This window comes from Agelaius phoeniceus, chromosome 25 (assembly GCF_051311805.1).
Source record: "Agelaius phoeniceus isolate bAgePho1 chromosome 25, bAgePho1.hap1, whole genome shotgun sequence".
NCBI lineage: Eukaryota > Metazoa > Chordata > Aves > Passeriformes > Icteridae > Agelaius > Agelaius phoeniceus.
This window is the reverse complement of record NC_135289.1, coordinates 1,176,660-1,193,568: the sequence shown is the minus strand read 5'-3', so window position 1 is coordinate 1,193,568 and position 16,909 is coordinate 1,176,660. Positions and strand designations below refer to the sequence as shown.

The 16,909-nt window shown below is 54.3% G+C and overlaps 1 protein-coding gene across 1 annotated transcript; it reads right to left on the bottom strand.

The window, feature by feature from the left end:
• Positions 1–227: 227 nt before the first annotated feature.
• CD34 (CD34 molecule) lies at positions 228–15,544 on the bottom strand. Its single transcript, XM_054648998.2, has 8 exons — positions 15,275–15,544; positions 9,550–9,684; positions 8,398–8,672; positions 8,238–8,321; positions 5,374–5,521; positions 4,366–4,412; positions 3,086–3,250; positions 228–1,766 (listed from the first exon to the last, which is right to left on the bottom strand). Exons 1-8 carry the CDS (start codon positions 15,321–15,323, stop codon positions 1,566–1,568), a joined length of 1,104 nt encoding a protein of 367 aa, XP_054504973.2. The 5' UTR covers positions 15,324–15,544; the 3' UTR covers positions 228–1,565.
• Positions 15,545–16,909: the final 1,365 nt, after the last annotated feature.

The window sequence follows — 16,909 nt, the reverse complement described above, 5'->3', positions numbered from 1 at the left end:
GCAAGCCAGAGCCTTTAGTCATGGGATTTCTGCGGGGAAAGAACCTCTCTGAGAGGCGTTGTCCTCCCAGCCCGCTGGCAGCAGCCGGAGCCGCACATCCCGCGGGGATCAGCGGCTGCTGCTCCAAGGACACGACAGAGAAGCCGGCTTTTAGTACTTAATTGTTTTTCTTTTTCAACCGGGATTATTTACAATGAGATCTGGGAGAAGCAATTCACACCAAAGCAAACAGCCTGGAATATTTTAATTGTGTTTAAGCGACTCTTGCACCCACAAAAAAAAAACAAAACAGCCCCAGGTGGTGATGGATGCTGCTGTCATTGCTTTGAGCACTGTACCAGAAAAAAACCCCTTCCCTCAGGTGTTCAGCACTGAGAGAAGGCTGGGATGAATTCACTCATGAGAGGGTAGATCAGCTCCAAGGGCCATTTTGGGGCTGATTTGAGGTGTGGAGGTCGCTGCTGGGGCTCGTGTTGAACCACCTCCCCTCCTGGGCTGGCACAATCAGAGCTTTGGCTCCCTAAAGATGTGCTTGGGATGGGGAACAAACCTGCCCAGGGTCCCGCTGGGGTGTCAGGGGCTCGATGTGGCTCCAGCAGCGCTGCCCTCGGGAGCAGGGTCAGCACAGAGAGGGGCCAGGCCCGCACCTGCTCCTGCTCCTGCTTTGGAATTTCCCACAGGGAAACCCTGCTCTGTGCCCATGCCCCTGCTCTGGGGCAGACAGAGCAGCTCTGCCCTTTGCAGAGCCGGGCTTTGCCTCCCCCTCACCCCTCTGGGGGCCCTTGGGCACCTCTCCAGCCCCAATTCCTGCCCCAGGTGCCCACAGAGCCCCCCAGCCCTACCCAGCGTTCTCCATCTCACTCAGGGGATGAATTTGCTGGCCCTGCCTGTCACAGCCCCCAGCCCCTGGCAGGAGGAGGCTGGGGAAGGTTTTTTTCCTCTAAAAGAACCTTCAGGACACAGTCCTGGTAGGATCCAAAGAGAAAGAAGTTGACATTTCAGCCTTCAATTCCATCTGGAAAGTTTTACGCACAGCTTCAGCAAATTCTGCTGGGGTAGGAAATAGTAGAGGAGCCCTAAAGACAGGGAGGGGTTAAATACCTGATGGTCTCAGAAGAGGAAGAAATCCTGCACTTAAACATAAAGATGAGATTATAAACAACTCTGTTAACCAAAACTATCTGAAACCTGAGAGGCTTTTGTCACTGCAATCCCAATTTAACTACTTTGGTCAGCCTTAACATATTGCTACCAGAAATCTGGGCTGCCTGGAGCCAAACTCTGCCTCTGCCTGAAAGCTGGGGAGGCCAAAGGCCACTGGCATTTGTCCTGATGTTCTTCTGACAACAAAAGCAGAGAACAGCTGCAAAAAATGTCCTGTGTGGTCAGCGGGAGGAGGAGGAGGAGGAGGAGGAGAAGGAGCCGCTCTTTGGCAGCTCTGTCTCTCCGTGTGCTTTAGGCTGATTTTGGAGTCCTTCACGGGGACGATGATGATGCTGCAGAAGGTCTGCGGTGCCCGGTGTGTGCGCAGGGATCTCCTGCGTGCCCCGGGGCTCCGGGCGCGGTCACATCTCGGTGTCGGCGGGGCGGTGCTGCCGCCCCGAGTGCCCGTTCTGGGAGGACGCGTGGCCCGGCCCCTTCTCCTGGGTGCCCCCGTTCACCTTGGGCAGGTTTGGCTTCTCCTGCAGCTCGGCCGGCTCCTGGGAGGGCGACATCAGCATGGTGTTCCCCTGGCTGCCGTTCTCCGTGTCGTAGGGGTCCTCAGCCTGGGGACACAAGGGACACGGTGAGACAGGGAAGGGGATGCTGGGCTGGGGCTGCCCACGGTGCCCGGGCAGGAGGGACAGACAGACACAGGTCAGGGCACTGCTGGCAAGAAGGGGAGAAGAGGGCCTGAACCAATGTGGAGCAAGGAAAACACCCAGGAAGTGCAGCTTTTGGAAGTGCAGTTTTTGGAAGTGCAGTTTTTGGGAGTGCAGTTTTTCCTGCAGGGAACCTTCAAGAGAAGCTTTTTGCCAGGTTTTGCTGTTTTCCCCTAACCAGGTTTTGGAGCCACCCTCGCCTTGGGACAGAGCCTCTGCTGGCCAAGGAAAAAACACCATGGAAACGATGGAAATGGTCTCTTTGCCTGCCCTTCCTCTGAAGTGCAGAACTCGCTGCCAGCTGTGGCAGAAGTGCAGCTCTGCAGGGCTGGGTGCTGCTGTTGCTGTGAGGAGCAGGTGCCTCTGGAGGAGCCAGGGCCTCAAGAGGGTTCCCCAGGCGTTGTGCAGCCCCGGAATTGGCAATTCCCAGCTGGAATTCCCTCAGCAGCACCCAGCACTCTCCTGGCTGGACTGCACTCAGTCTCTTTTCCATGGCTGGGCTGGACACTCCTCACCTGGAGCTTGGCACTGCCTGGCACACAGTGCCACTGCTGCCAGCCCCAGGGACAGCAGGCAGTGTCCCTGCCTCTGACACAGCATTTCCCAGCTCTGTGCTCTGGGGAAATCCTTCCTGGCCAGGAAATGCCCCCATGGCCTCCCAGCACACAGCTGCTCACGCTGGGCAATGGGGTGGGGAAATCGTGGCCCAGCCTCACTTTACACAGGGTCACGTCCCCAAAAATCACTGGAAGGGAGGAATCCTCAGGGCCAGCCTGCCTGGGAAGGGGAGAATGGAAATAGGAAATTTCTGCCTCTTTCTTTCTTGATATGTTTTATTACCGTGGCTGGTGGGGAGACACTGCCTTTATTACAGCACGGGTACAGACACGGGACTGACACAGGGAACGGGAATTTGGGGGCAGCACTGGTAATGACAGACTCATGAGGTTTCGGGGGCTCTGGAGGGGTCCTGCTGGATGAGCTCTGACTGCTGAGCAAAAAGAAGCCTTAGACCTGTTGGGAGTGTGGCAAAGGGGCAGCGCTGCTGCTGCAGGAGCTGATCTGGGCAGAGGAGGGAGCTTCCCCCTCCCTCTGTGCAACGCCCCTGCCCTGCCCAGGCTGGGGGCGCTGGGGGGGTGAGCTCAGAGCCGCAGGGGCGGGGATGGCCCCGGGTGCCCCCGGGCTCCCCTCTAGGCGCGGCTGTGCCACCTGTAAGCACTGACCAGCCTCTGTCCCGCGGGGCTCCAGCTGCGCCGCCGCATCAGGAGACACCCGGCCAGCCCCAGCAGCGCCAGCAGCAGCCCCGAGGTCACCAGCGCGATCAGCGTCCTCTGCGGAGAGTCCCGCCGGCCCCTCGGGCTCTGCTTCTTCAGGGATTCTATTCCAAACTGCGAAAAAAAACACCAAAAAAAAAACAACACCAAAGGGAGCCGCGAGTGGGACAAACAGGAAACGTTTGCATCTGCTGCTCAGGCTTCAAACAATGCTGCTGTCACCTCCTTGGGGAGCTCTGCTGCCCCAGCCCCGCCCCAGCCCTGGCTGCCCTCACAGGCTCCTTCCAGCCTGGGTCTCCTGTGGCACTGGGAATTTTGGCCTCTGGAGCACACCCGGGGTCTGGAGCACCTGGCTGAGATCTCTCTGAGCACTGTAGCTCTGCTGCCCCTGCCCCAGCCCTCACAGGCTCCTTCCCAGCCTGGGTCTCCTGTGGCACTGGGGATTTTGGCCTCTGGAGCACACCCGGGGTTTGGAGCACCTGGCTGAGATAGCTCTGAGCACTGCAGCTCTGCAGCCCCAGCCCTGCCCCAGCCCTCAAAGGCTCCTTCCCAGCCTGGGTCTCCTGTGGCACACGGAATTTTGGCCTCTGGAGCACACCCGGGGTCTGGAGCACCTGGCTGAGATAGCTCTGAGCACTGCAGCTCTGCTGCCCCAGCCCTGGCTGCCCTCACAGGCTCCTTCCCAGCCTGGGTCTCCTGTGGCACTGGGAATTTTGGCCTCTGGAGCACACCCAGGGTCTGGAGCACCTGGCTGAGATCTCTCAGCTCTGCTGTTCATACCCTGGGACACACCTGGGGCTCAGCCCCAGCCAGTGGCAGCCTCAGGGGAGGGCTGGAGGAGGAATTCATGAATGCCAGCCTGGGCTTTGGGGAAGCTGAGTGCCAATTGCATCCTGAGAGTTACTGCTGGGTCTGACCTCTGCTGGGGAACACTTCAGCATTCACAGAGCCATGGCACGGCTTCTGCTGGTTCTCTTGTGCTGCATCCCTGGTGGTTGGCTCTAAACACAGAATCAATCCCAGGCTGGTTTGGACCTTAAAAATCATCCAGTGCCACCTCTGCCATGGGCAGGGACACCTTGCACTGCCCCAGGGGCTCCAGCCCTGTCCAGCCTGGCCTTGGATGCCTGCAGGGAGTCTCAGCATGTCCCCAGCCTCAGCTGACCAGCTACAGCTCTCATCCACCTGGCCAGGCACTTTTTGCAGCCAAATTTGCTTCAGGGATTTACCTTTTCCCAGTGGGACTTTGGGAGCGTGTTCAGAAGTTTGTCAGGATCTGTGAGATTTAAAACAGGAGAGCACATCCCACATGTTACACACATTCAATGTTCACCACACATGTTACACACATTAAATATGCTCATCACACATGTTAAACACATTAAATATTAATCACACACCTTACACACATTAAATATGCTCATCACACACATTACATTAACATTAAATATGTTAATCACACGTTACACACATTAAATGTTAATCACATACCTTACACACATTAGATACGATCATCACACACATTACACACATTAAATACGTTCATCACACATGTTACACACATTAAACATGTTCATCACACATGTTACATGCATTAAATGTTAATCAGATACCTTACACACATTAAATATGTTCATCACACACATTACACACATTAAATGTTCATCCCACACATTACACATATTAGATATGATCATCACACACGTTACACACATTAGATATGATCATCACACACGTTACACGCATTAAACATGTTCATCCCACACATTACACACATTGAATGTTCATCCCACACATTACACACATTAAATATGTTCATCACACACATTACACACATTAGATATGTTCATCACACACATTACACACATTAAATATGTTCATCACACACATTACACACATTAAATATGTTCATCACACACATTACACACATTAAATATGATCATCACACACGTTACACACATTAAATGTTCATCCCACACGTTACACACACTGAATGTTCATCACACACCTTCCGCACACACTCCAGACACGAATCCTGCACTCTGCAGCTCAGGGCACACCAAGGAGCCTGGCTGGGCACAGGGGATGCTCCTGGGGGCAGTTCCACAGCTCCAGGGGTGCAGCAGGACCCCAGCAGAAGGAGCAGAATTGCAGGGAGGTTTCTCCTCCCCTCCCAGCCCTGTCCCAGCGCCCACACCACGATCTGGGGATCCCAGGCAGGGAATGCCCTCACTGACCTTTCTCTCCTTCGAGGATGAGGAGCAAACAGTCTCTGTCCAGGCTGGATGGAGCGAGTTGGATCTTGCAGGGGGACTCCGCGCTGTGGGTTCTATTTTCACACAGTGCTTGCCATAAATCCAAGCCCTTCCTCTCCAAAAAGCGTTCCTGACAAATTTTCAGAAAGAGCAGCCATTAATCCAAGCAAACTGAGCAATTCTGTGCCTCGGCCACGCTGGTGGAGGTGTTGTGCTTTCCCATTTGAATTTTGGTGCCCTGCAAAGCTGCTCTGGGTGCCAAACCCTCCCCTCCCACCCCAGCACTGCCCAGAGCCCCAACACCTTGGGGCTGGAGGTGCTCATTTCTCATGTCTTAACTTAATGAGAATAAATTAAATGGAGGTATTACTAGCAACCCCTGAAAATGGCATTTAAACAAAGCTAAATTTAGGCTCTGAATCGCATGGCAAGACTCCCCAGTTTTTGGGCTGGAACAACTGAAGAGCTCTATTGTTTCAGAGTCCCAGGCAGGGGCTGGGAAAGGAGGGAAATAACAAAGAAGCATTGAGCCTTCCTGTTTAGGAAATGTCTTCAATGTTTTTGCTAGGTTGCTGATCAAAGGCAAGGTAAAAAACCACATTTCTCACATTTTAGAGCTGCACTGACTCTGGGAGGGGAAGAGGAAGAGGAGTGAGGAGCTGCAGCCTTTGTGGGCTGGTTTCTGGATCAGACAGGATGAGATTTCTCCTTGGGGATATTTTCAGACGCGGCCAAGCTCACAGACAGAGCCCAGCTTTGCCAAGCCCTGCTCAGCCCCTCTGTGCCCACCCCAGAGACAGAGACAGCTCCACTGAGCCCTGCCCTGGGCTGGATCCCACCCTGTCCTGTCCTGCTCTGTGCCCTCCTCCTCTCCCAGAGCTGCCCCAGGACCATCCCCAGGTCCCTCCATCCTCTGAAAGTGGAAATCCAGCAACTCCTCCACGGGAGAACAACAAACAAATCATTTTCAGCTGTTTCTATAGAGCTTGGCTCGGGGAGGAGGAAGGCCAAGATGGAACAAGAGACCCAAGTGTGTATTTTCCTTTCTGTGCTGTGGAAAGAACTCATCGGAGTGTCAGAGTTTCCCTTTGCAATTAGCAGCTCCCGGTGCCAGCTGATTGCTCATTTGCCTCGGGAAAGGCCAGGGGGAGAGAGGGACACAGGTCCTGCCAGGACTGCTCTCCTCTGGCTCCCAGGTCCTGCCAGTGAGACGGGAACTTTAAGGGATTTAGAGATTTTAAAGGAGCTAAGATTTTAGTTAGAGATAAGCTTGATTTGAGTTAATTAAAATAAATGGGTAGGCCTTGATGAAGTTAAGAGTTAGTAGTTAACTAATAATTGATTGCTTGTCAAGGCAATGTTTGGTTAGCTGGGTTTATCATGAAGAATATAGAAACTGATAAATGGCTTTTAGGAACATAAGACAATTGCAGGGCTCCTCTGTTCTGAAACCAGTTGAAGATGGGGAATGGGAGTTCTACCAAGGGTTCATTTGTCAGATTTGCATTGAAAAGATAGAAAGGTCAGAATGAGGAAGACTTCATTTACTTCCTCCTTTTGGGACCCCTCCCCATGAAAGGGACCACCGACCCATTTCAAGGGACTAACTGTACATGCTCAATGGCTTTTGAGCTAATTACCATATGGGGCGGGGAATGGGATGTACCAGAGTTATGAATATGGATTTGTATTTTGGGTATTCCATACTTGTAGAGATAAAAGGGCTCTGTAATCACCTGTAAATCACTGTGTGTATCTGGGAGCTATCCCACAATAAACATCCACTTTCTAACTTCAAACTGTTTGAGAGTTTTTGGATACTGGTACCAGATCAATATCCATATTGGGACTGGGATGTACCAAAGTCATCACAATGTATTTGCATTTTGGGTATTCAATACAATTCAATAAAAGGACTCTGTAATCACCTGTAAATTGTGCTGTGTATTTGGGAGCTATCCCACAATAAACATCCACTTTCTAACTTTAAACTGTCAGAGAGTTTTTGTCCATCACCGTTGGATATCGGTACTAGACCAATTGGATATCGGTACTAGATCAATATTTATTTTTAATAAATCACCAGGAGCTGCCTGCTCCCACCTGGGGCTGGGGAGGGCTCTGCTGAGGGACAGCCCTGCATTGGAGGGGCTGGGCAGCTGGCCTGCAGCAAAGCTGACTTAATAAAAGAAATAGCAATTGGTGATTTTCCAGTGTATCCATAGCAAGGAAGAAGACAGGGCTGTCAGCACGGGAACAGATTAGAAAAAATACATGAAGATCTTTGTAAGCTTGACTACGTGCATGAGTAGATGTGTATATGTGCCTTATTCAATTTCTGTAAAACTTTTGCCAATCATATTGACGTTAATTTCTTTGCACCAGCGAATATCCAGTGGGAGAGGTCTTTTCCCCCCCAGCCCATCAGACCCCCCTGTGCTGTTACAAATTCCCCATTTTTGGTGCTCAAGGCCAAGGACGGTCACAGAGAGCCTGGGGTTCCCTTGGGAGCTGCTGGGGACACTGAGCAGCTCCTTGCAATGCCCTGTTTTCTTTCCTAGGGCACTTGGCAAGACAAAAAAAGGCACTTTTGTTTCCAACAGGGAAGAGGAAGAAGAAGAACAAAGGCAGCTTCCTGTTGGCCACGGTGGGAGATGCTTTAGAAGCCGAGCTGACCCCAGAGCGCAAAGGAAAAGGGAGAATTTGTGCAGCTGCGAGGCCGCGTTTCCCCTGGAGCCCTTTGGGGCTGAGAGCAGCCGCTCCTGCCCCAGCCCAGGGTGATTTCTGGAGCCCCCACCCCAAAGAGCCCCCAGTGGGGGGCTGTGGGTGACCCCAGGGACACTCACGCAGGTGCCGGACTCGTTGAGCCGCAGGCAGACGGCCCCGGCGGGGTCCCCCTGGTCCCCGGCGCTGCGGCAGCTGATGCCAGGCTGGAAGGAGAGCACAGGGGGTCAGAGCGCTGCGGTGCCAGCCCCCAGCCCGGCCTCCCCGCAGCCCCGGCCTCACCTGGGCGGCGGCCCCGGCCGTGGGCAGCGCGCTGGTGGCGGCGGGGCCGGCGGGAGGCGCCGAGGAGGCCGCAGGGCTGGGGCTGCCCGGGCCTTGTGCGCTGTCCCCGGGCTGGGTCGGGGCGCTCCGGCTCGTGGGGACCCCCGCGCTGCCCCGGGGCCCCGGGGAGGAGCCTGGCGGGGATGTGGGGGCCGGGCTGGGCTGGGGGCTCGTGTTCAGCTGCCCAAGGAGCTCTGGGGATGTCCCGGTGGCGCCGGAGCTGGCCGTGGCTGCAGCTTGGAGGAAATGCAGAGAGAAGGGCTCAGGAGGAGCCCTGTGAGCTCGGTGTGTGACACAACATTGATCTGTCAGAGCCAGCAGCAGCACCAGGAGCCTTTGGCTTGCTAGGAAAAGCTCATTAGCCCTGGTTCTGCTAATTCTGCCTCATTACACACACCCACAGCTGGGGGAGGGACAGTGGGCTCATTTCTGGGTGACACCAGCCACCCCCCAGCATCACCCCCAGCTCCTCCCCGGCCCCGAGGCTTCCAGAGGAGCCTCTGATCCCAAACGGCACCAGGGAAAGGCTCCCTGCATCCTCCCATCCCTCCTGAGCCCTCCAGAGCCTGAGCTGGGCCTCCCATCTTGGCACCCCAGACTGGTTTGGGTTGAGGGGACCCCAAAGCCCACCCAGTGTCCCCCCTGCCATGGCAGGGACCCCTCCCACTGTCCCAGGTGCTCCCAGCCCCATCCAGCCTGGCCTTGGGCACTGCCAGGGATCCAGGGGCAGCCTCAGCTGCTCTGGGCACCTGTGCCAGGGCCCCCACCCTCACAGGGAACAATTCCTGCCCAAAATCTGATTTAAAGCTCCCTCCTCCCGCTTAGAGCCATTCCCCCTTGTCCTCTCCTCCCCAAGGGACTCCTACAGGTGGCTCTCCCAGTGTGTGTGGAGAGATCAACGTCCCTGAGCCCTTTGCTCTGACCAGGATGGGGCTCAGCTGCCTGGGGGGGTGTCCCCAGGAGGGATTTCTGGATGGAATTGAACCTTGTGACCACGCTCAGCCTCCTTTGCCGAGGGCACAGACCACGCCTTAACGAGCAGGGGCACTCAATAAATCTGATTATGGCCACAGAGGCTGCCGGGAATGACAGGGGAACAAAGGCAGAGGTTACCAGAGGTTGGCTGGGTGCTGCTGGTGTCCCCTGTGGCCGTGCTGGCAGCGGTGGCGGCGCTGTCCCCCGCTGTCCCGCTGCTGCTGTCCCCTCCTGTGGGGCTGGGGGTGGCCGTGGTGCTCCCAGCAGTGCAGCCTGGGGGAAGAGAAGCTCTCAGGGGCTGCTGAGCCCCTGGGGGGGAGCAGGAAAGGTTCAGCTGCTCTCCCAAATTCGCCTTTTCTTGCCCCAAGAAAAAAAACCCTTGGGGCACATCTGGGAGAGGCTCAGGGGGGAAACTTTTCATCCCGGGGAGCAGCAGAGCCTGGTGCAGCCCTAGAGGGGCTCCAGGGCTCTCAGAGGAGGAGGAGGAGAAGCTCCACCCTCACCCCAGCCCAGCCCCAGCTCGCTGGTGGATGCACAAAGCTCTGGATTTCAGAGCAGTTTGGGTTTATAATCCTGGGAGGGAAGAATCAAGCCTTGGAAGAGATCACTGGTGTGCCTCAGGATAGATAAGTTGGATTTACAGTTGCAGGCACAGTCTCAAAGTAAATAGAAACATTCCCACTGGCTTGGGATCAGCCCTGACTCATGAGCAGAAACATCTTTGGAGGTAAAGCAGAATGTTTGGAGAGCGGCTTGCTGTTCTAACCTAAAGTTTATATATTGCTTCCTGCTGCCTTACAGAGATGACACTTCCAGCTTTTCCTTCTGAAATGAGCTGTGTGAGTCAATGAAAATGCATTTCTCCCCATTCCTCAGCTTCTCTCCCTAGGATCTATTCCCACTTTCAGCAAACAGCTCCAGTCTCTACCCCAGGGCTCTTGCTGTTTGAGATTCTCATCCAGGCACTAAAGAGAAAATCATACAGAATGTGTTGTTTCATTTGTAGCTGTGCCCAGGGGAGCCCCAGCTCCAAGAAAAGTTACTTCATCCTCCCAAACCACCCTGAGAGATGGAGCAGCTCTGGCAGGTCCTGGGCAGGATCTGCTGCCAGGGAACATCCCTGGGCACTGGGAGCTGGGCATGGGCCTGGCAGGGGCTGCTCTTGGCTGGGTCAGCTGCACAGAGCCTGGATGGGCTTGGGAGGAGCAAAGCCTGAGGCACCAGGGTTGGTTTTGGCTGTGGGTGGCAGGGGCAGAGCTGCTCTGCTGGTCCTGCTGGGGGAGGCTGGGCCAGAGGGGAAATGGGGGGCTCAGACTGGTCCTGTGGGGCTGCCCACACTGGTGCTGCCCATCCTATCCATCCTATCCTATCCTGATCCATCCTATCCATCCTGTCCTATCCTATCCTGACCTATCCTATCCTATCCTATCCTATCCTATCCTATCCTATCCTATCCTATCCTGATCCATCCTATCCATCCTATCCTATCCTATCCTGACCTATCCTATCCTATCCTATCCTATCCTATCCTATCCTATCCTATCCTATCCTATCCTATCCTATCCTATCCTGATCCATCCTATCCATCCTGTCCTATCCATCCTGACCCATTCTATCCATCTTATCCATCCCATCCTATCCATCCTGTCCATTCCATCCTATCCATCCTGATCCATCCTATCCTATCCATTCTATCAATCCCATCCCATCCCATCCCATCCCATCCCATCCCATCCCATCCCATCCCATCCCATCCCATCCCATCCCATTGCATCCCTCCCACCCCTCCTGGGCTGCAGCTGCTCTGGGGGCCCTGCTGAGGCTCAGTGCAGGTGTCTGGAGCTGCAGTTTGGGTTCTGGCACAGCTTTCAGCTCAGGGGGAGAAGTTCCTCCTTCTCCAAGGCAGCTCAGTTCCAGCTGGTTAAGTCACTGAGTTTTCCTGCTGACTTTTAGCAAATGAAAAGCAGGAGGCAGGACTGGTGCCCAGAGCAAGGAGCAGCCCAGAGGCAGGGCCAGGCTTTGGGCAGAGCCAGGCTTTAGGCAGAGCCAGGCTTTAGGCAGGGCCAGGCTTTAGGAAGGGCCAGGCTTTAGGCAGGGCCAGGCTTTGGGCAGGGCCAGGCTTTAGGAAGGGCCAGGCTTTGGGCAGGGCCAGGCTTTAGGCAGAGCCAGGCTTTGGGCAGAGCCAGGCTTTGGGCAGGGCCAGGCTTTGGGCAGGGCCAGGCTTTGGGCAGGGCCAGGCTTTGGGCAGAGCCAGGCTTTAGGCACAGCTCTGTTAGGCTCAGCTCAATTCCCACATCCCCAGAACAACGCAGCCCTGCCGTGACCTCCCCGAGTACCAGAGCCACCCAAACACCTCTGACCCCTCCAGATGTTTGCAGAGCACCCCAGGTACTCCTCACCAAAGCCTTTTCAGCACTGAATATTGGACTGGAGGCCTGGCTGCTGCTCAGTGTGGTTTGGGAGAGGAGCTGTCACTTTGGATTTCTTTTTCTTGCCTTTCTTGGAGCATCTGCAGGAGCTTTTCCACAAAACATGGGTCAGGGGTTTTTATGAAATCTTTGGGCTCGTGAGATAAATAATGATCCAGATGTGGGCCGGATAATCCACGTGGTGCTCAGCTAAAGAGGGTTATTTATTGCACCATGCATTTTTAATGGCTTTATTAAACTTTGTCAGTTTGTTAGGATTGAGGGTTTAGAGTTTAAGCCAAGCTATTTATTAACCTGGGAGAAATCTTCACCTGGCAATGCAAGCACGTGCAGGAGCAAAACCATGCAGAGATGGGAAAGAAAATTGCACTTCCCAGCACCCATTGTGTTCACCCACCCAGGGTTTAAAAAGTAAATGATTTTTTAAAGATATTTTAATAATGGGGCTCAGGAAGGATCTTCGATTGAATAAAGAAAAGGCAACAATACAAATGTTAAACTTGCTCCAAGACTCATCCCTGAGCACTCAGCCAGGGCCACAAAAAATCTCTACAGTGGCAAAGGTTCAGGAAAGAGGAGGGAAGTTTCCATCACTGGATCCCAATCCCGACCCACAGCAAACAGCACAGAGGGAGCTGAATCCCACTGGGAATCTCTGGGCAGGACCTGCACCCCCTGAGCTGATCCTGCCTCAGATCTCCTGGTTCACCTCTGGCAAAGCCCCTGCTCTGCCTTGGGCTCCTTGGGCTCCTTGGGCACACACAGAGCCCTGGGCCAGGGGAGCTCCCCAGCTCTGCCTTTAACAGAGTTCAGTGGAATAAACAGAGGTTGTTCCCCAGCTCTGCCTTTAACAGAGTTCAGTGGAATAAACAGAGGTTGTTCCCAGCTCTGCCTTTAACAGGGTTCAGTGGAATAAACAGAGGTTGTTCCCAGCTCTGGGATGGGATGCCCTGAGCTGGCACAAGGGCACTGCTGGTCCAGGGCTGCAGAGGAGGGTGAGGAACCGTGGGATGAAGAACAGGAGGGTAAAGGGACCATGGGAGGCAGGAGGGGAGCTCTGGGCTGGGAGATAAGCGAGGGGAGCTCTGGAGCCCTGAGGATGCAGGTGGGGAGCTCTGGAGCTGTGGGATGCAGGAGAGGAGGGTAAATGGAGCTGTGGGATGCAGGAGAGGAGCTCTGGGCTGGGAGATACAGGAGGGGAGCTCTGGAGCTGTGGGATGCAGGAGAGGAGGGTAAATGGAGCTGTGGGATGCAGGAGAGGAGCTCTGGGCAGGGATGCAGAGCCCTGGGGCCGGAGCCAGCCCCGGCTCCCCCCCAGCCCCTCCAGGCGCTCCAGCCGGCATTACTCACGCTGCCTTTGCAGCTCTCAGCCATGTGGCAGGAATTCAAGCGGGTGGAGCCCTCTTCCCTCTGGAAATATCTGATAAAAATCCCTGCCCTCCCCCTTTTCCTTGGCCCAGACAGGATGTGGGTGTGGGGCCGGGGCCGGGGGGCCGGGGGAGCCCCCCGAGCTGCCCCACCAAAGCCCAGCTGCTGCTCCCAGCCTTTCCTTGGGGCTGGGGCCTCTCGGGCAGCCCAGCACCTTCCCGGGGTTGGGATTTCTCCTGGCTGGAGCAGCAGCCTCTGAAGGATGTTAAACTCGAGCAGCTGGAAGCTTTAAAGTCTCTTTTTCCTTTCCTGATGTTCAGAACTTTCATAAGCGTTGCAGAAGGAGTGGAGGAAAGAAAGGACGTGTGAAAATGGCAAGAAAAGAGGTTTGTTCTAAAAATCAGGATTGGCAGAGAGGAATGAAAAACATTTAAAGAAGAAAGATGAAAGGTTAAGTGAAAGAATAAAGTGTTTTTATTAGGTACAAATACAACCCAGGCTCCCTGTTCCATGCTCACTCTGAGACAAGCACAGGACAGCTCTCCACGTGCTTTATCCATCCCCATCCAACACAAGCTGCTCACAGCATCCTCCCAGGGGCTTGGGAAGGTCTGGGAACTGCAGCCCACTCTGCAGAGCAGGGGTGGCTGCAATCCCTTCCTTGGAACCCGGGAGGAACCCCAAAGGACCAGGCAGAAGGAGCAGTTCCAGGGATTTGGGCTTTCCCGGGGGATTTTCTCCCGTGGGGTTGGATCCCAGAACCCAAACCCCATCCTCCCCACAGCACAACCCCACACTGCACCTGCAGGGCTCCTGCCCCTGTCCCAGGGTGGGTTTTTCCTATAAAACTCGTGCCTTTAGCTGGAGGAGCCCTGGGAGCCGCTCCCACCCTCAGCAGCGCTGCCAGGAGCGGCTCCAGCCCAAAGCCGGAGCTGGGATTTCCAGGGCAGCTGCACAGCCTTGGATGGAGCCTCTGGGCCTCCCCACGGAGCTGAGGAACCAGCAGAGCCCCAGGGATGGTTTTTCCCAGCAGCTACACCGAGGAGGAGCCAACCTCCTCCACCTTGCAGGCAGGAAAATCCTGCAGGAGCGACGGGCAGGGGCTGTGCGGGCACATTTTGCACAAAGCGTTAAAGCCCCTGCCGCCCACGAGCTTTGTCCTTCCAAAATCCGAGCTTTTTATCACTTTTCCATCACTTTTGTTTTGTACTCAAGGTTTGGAACTGGAGGTTTGAAGCTCAAGCTTTGCCTCACACCTTTGTCTCACACCCTCGCTCGGTTCAGCCCAACCACACAGCCCTGAATGTCATTTTTCTCACATAGAACTGGGATTCTTTTTCAATTCCTTTCAAATTGACACAGACTGGAGGGTCAGCCAGCGGCTCAGGTGAGCAATTTACCTGGGCAGCCAGGGGAACATGAAAGGAGCTCTGTGAAACAGGAGAACAAAACCCAGTGAATTCCTGCAATAGATCTCCTCGCTCCCATTCGTGTGAGTAAGAAAAAATCACATTTGAGGAGACACCCGCAGGCTGCTGGCTCCTGTCCCAGCACACCAGGCAACACACAGAGTGCTGCTTCACTTTTTTAGTCCTTTTTTATTACCTCATGGCTGTTGGGTTTGGGACAAAAATGATAATATTTCCCTAAAACACAACCCTTTAAAAAGCAGCACCTAGAGAAAATCTCGGCGCTGTTATTCATCGCTTCGCATGATGAATATTTGAAGAGCTGCAATAGGAGATTTTAATATTTATGGAGACTCATTTGATTTTCAGCAAATGTTTAGTTCCAACCACAAAACAGCAGCGTGGCTCATTTACACCAGAGCAGGCTGAGAGACAGCTTGAACTGTGGCTGCACTCTGCCTGTGCGCAGGGACCACTCCTGGAGCTGCCCGGGAGTTTGTGGGCAGCTCCAGCCCCATTCCTGTCCCTTCCTGAGGTTTTGGGGTGGCCCTGGACCCCGAACTCCTGGAGAAGCATCTTCCCCCCATTTGCTGCTCCCAGGAGCTGCCCCACGCCCCGTCCCTGCTGCCACCCAGGCTTGGGGACATCAGTACTCACCAGCCAGCTCCAGCAGGCAGAGGATGCAGAGGAGCTGCCCCCACTTCATGGCTGTGGGAATTCCCAAAGCCTTTCCCTGCTCCGGGGCAGCTCCTGGGCTGCTCAGTCCCGCAGCAGCTCTGAGCTCATGCAGCTTGGTTGGAGTTCAAGCCTTTGAGATCACTCAAAGCTGCTGGGGTGGGTTTCTCTTCAGGGGTTGTGCTTGTGCTTCAGGACGGCGAGGTGGAGTTTCTGGGCTTTGATTTCCCAGTTTTTATATAGTTCGTGGCAACCTCACTATCACTTAGGTAATTTTCTCCTCCCTGCTTTCCTGCCAGCAGCTTCAAAACAAACAAAAGATCAGCCCTCTCCCCAGCAAAGGATCCCAAAGGCTGCCTGGGATTAACTCTTTCCTGAGAGCTGCTGCTTTCCTGTCCAAGGAGGGCAGGGACACAGCCTGGTGCAGCTGGATGCAGGGACTGCAGCCCAGCCTGCAGCTGAGCTCCTTCAGAGCAAAGCAAACACAGCCCGAGGAGAGCAGGGATGTGGGGAAACCCAGATCCAGCCCAGAGAGCCCCAAGCCTGGTCCTGGCACTGTGGGAAACAGGGGAGCGCTGAAAATGGGCTTCAGAATCAGAGATTTCTCAGCAAATTAAGCAGGGAACTCAAGGATGTGAAATCACCGCTGACCTGAGCAGAAGTGACTCCATTAGCTCCACTAAATTGACTCCAGTCAAACAGGGAGCACAAACCAGATGGGTTAGAGAGGGTCTGGGGCAGGGAAAAGCCTGCAGGCAAGAGCTTTGGCACAGAACCTGGAGCAGGAGCAGGATGGGAGAGCAGGAGCCTCCCTGGGCTCGTTGGGGATGCTTTGTGGGAGCCCTGGCTGCGGTTTTATTTCCCAGGGGGCAAACCTGGCTCTGGTTCTGCCCTGCAGGCACACGCGGGAGCAGCTCAGGAAGGGCAGGATGAGGGAGGGATGCTCTGTGTCCTCACAGGGGTGTCCATCCCTGGAATGCTCCAGGCCAGGCTGGGTGAGATTTGGAGCAGCCTGGGACAGGGGAAGGTGGAGTGAGAGGGTCCTGAATCACCCTTCCAACCCAAACCAGCCTGGGAGTCAAATTATGGCCTTTGGGTTTAACAAAAAATGAGAGATGAACACTTGGGAAACTCAGCTCCAGTTCAGTATTAATTCCATCTTTTCTTTTATAGCTGGATGATGAGGTGACTAAAGGAGTCATTGGGAACAGGAAATTGAAAAATGAGGTGGACAGGAAAGAAAGCTGTGGAAAGAAGGATGAGGAAGCTCTTACTCAATGTTTTTTTCTTTTCCTGGATGCTCCTGAACACTTCTACAGTCACAGAATCACAGAAACTGCTCTGGGTTTTAAGGGACCCAAAAACTCATTGCAAACCCCTGGCATGAGCAGGAATGGCCATCATTTGGCTACAGCCAGAAAAGGATTAAAAAACATACACAAAAAAAAGAACAGGATGGTGTTACCTACAAAGAAATCCCCAAATGGTATTTCCATGTTTATTGTAGGACAAAATTCCAGTAGCTTTTGCTTTTAGAACAGTACAGGAGCTGGATGTGATGATGTTTAAATGTCCCTTCCAACTCAAAGCCTTCTCTGGTTCTGTGGCAGGAAAATG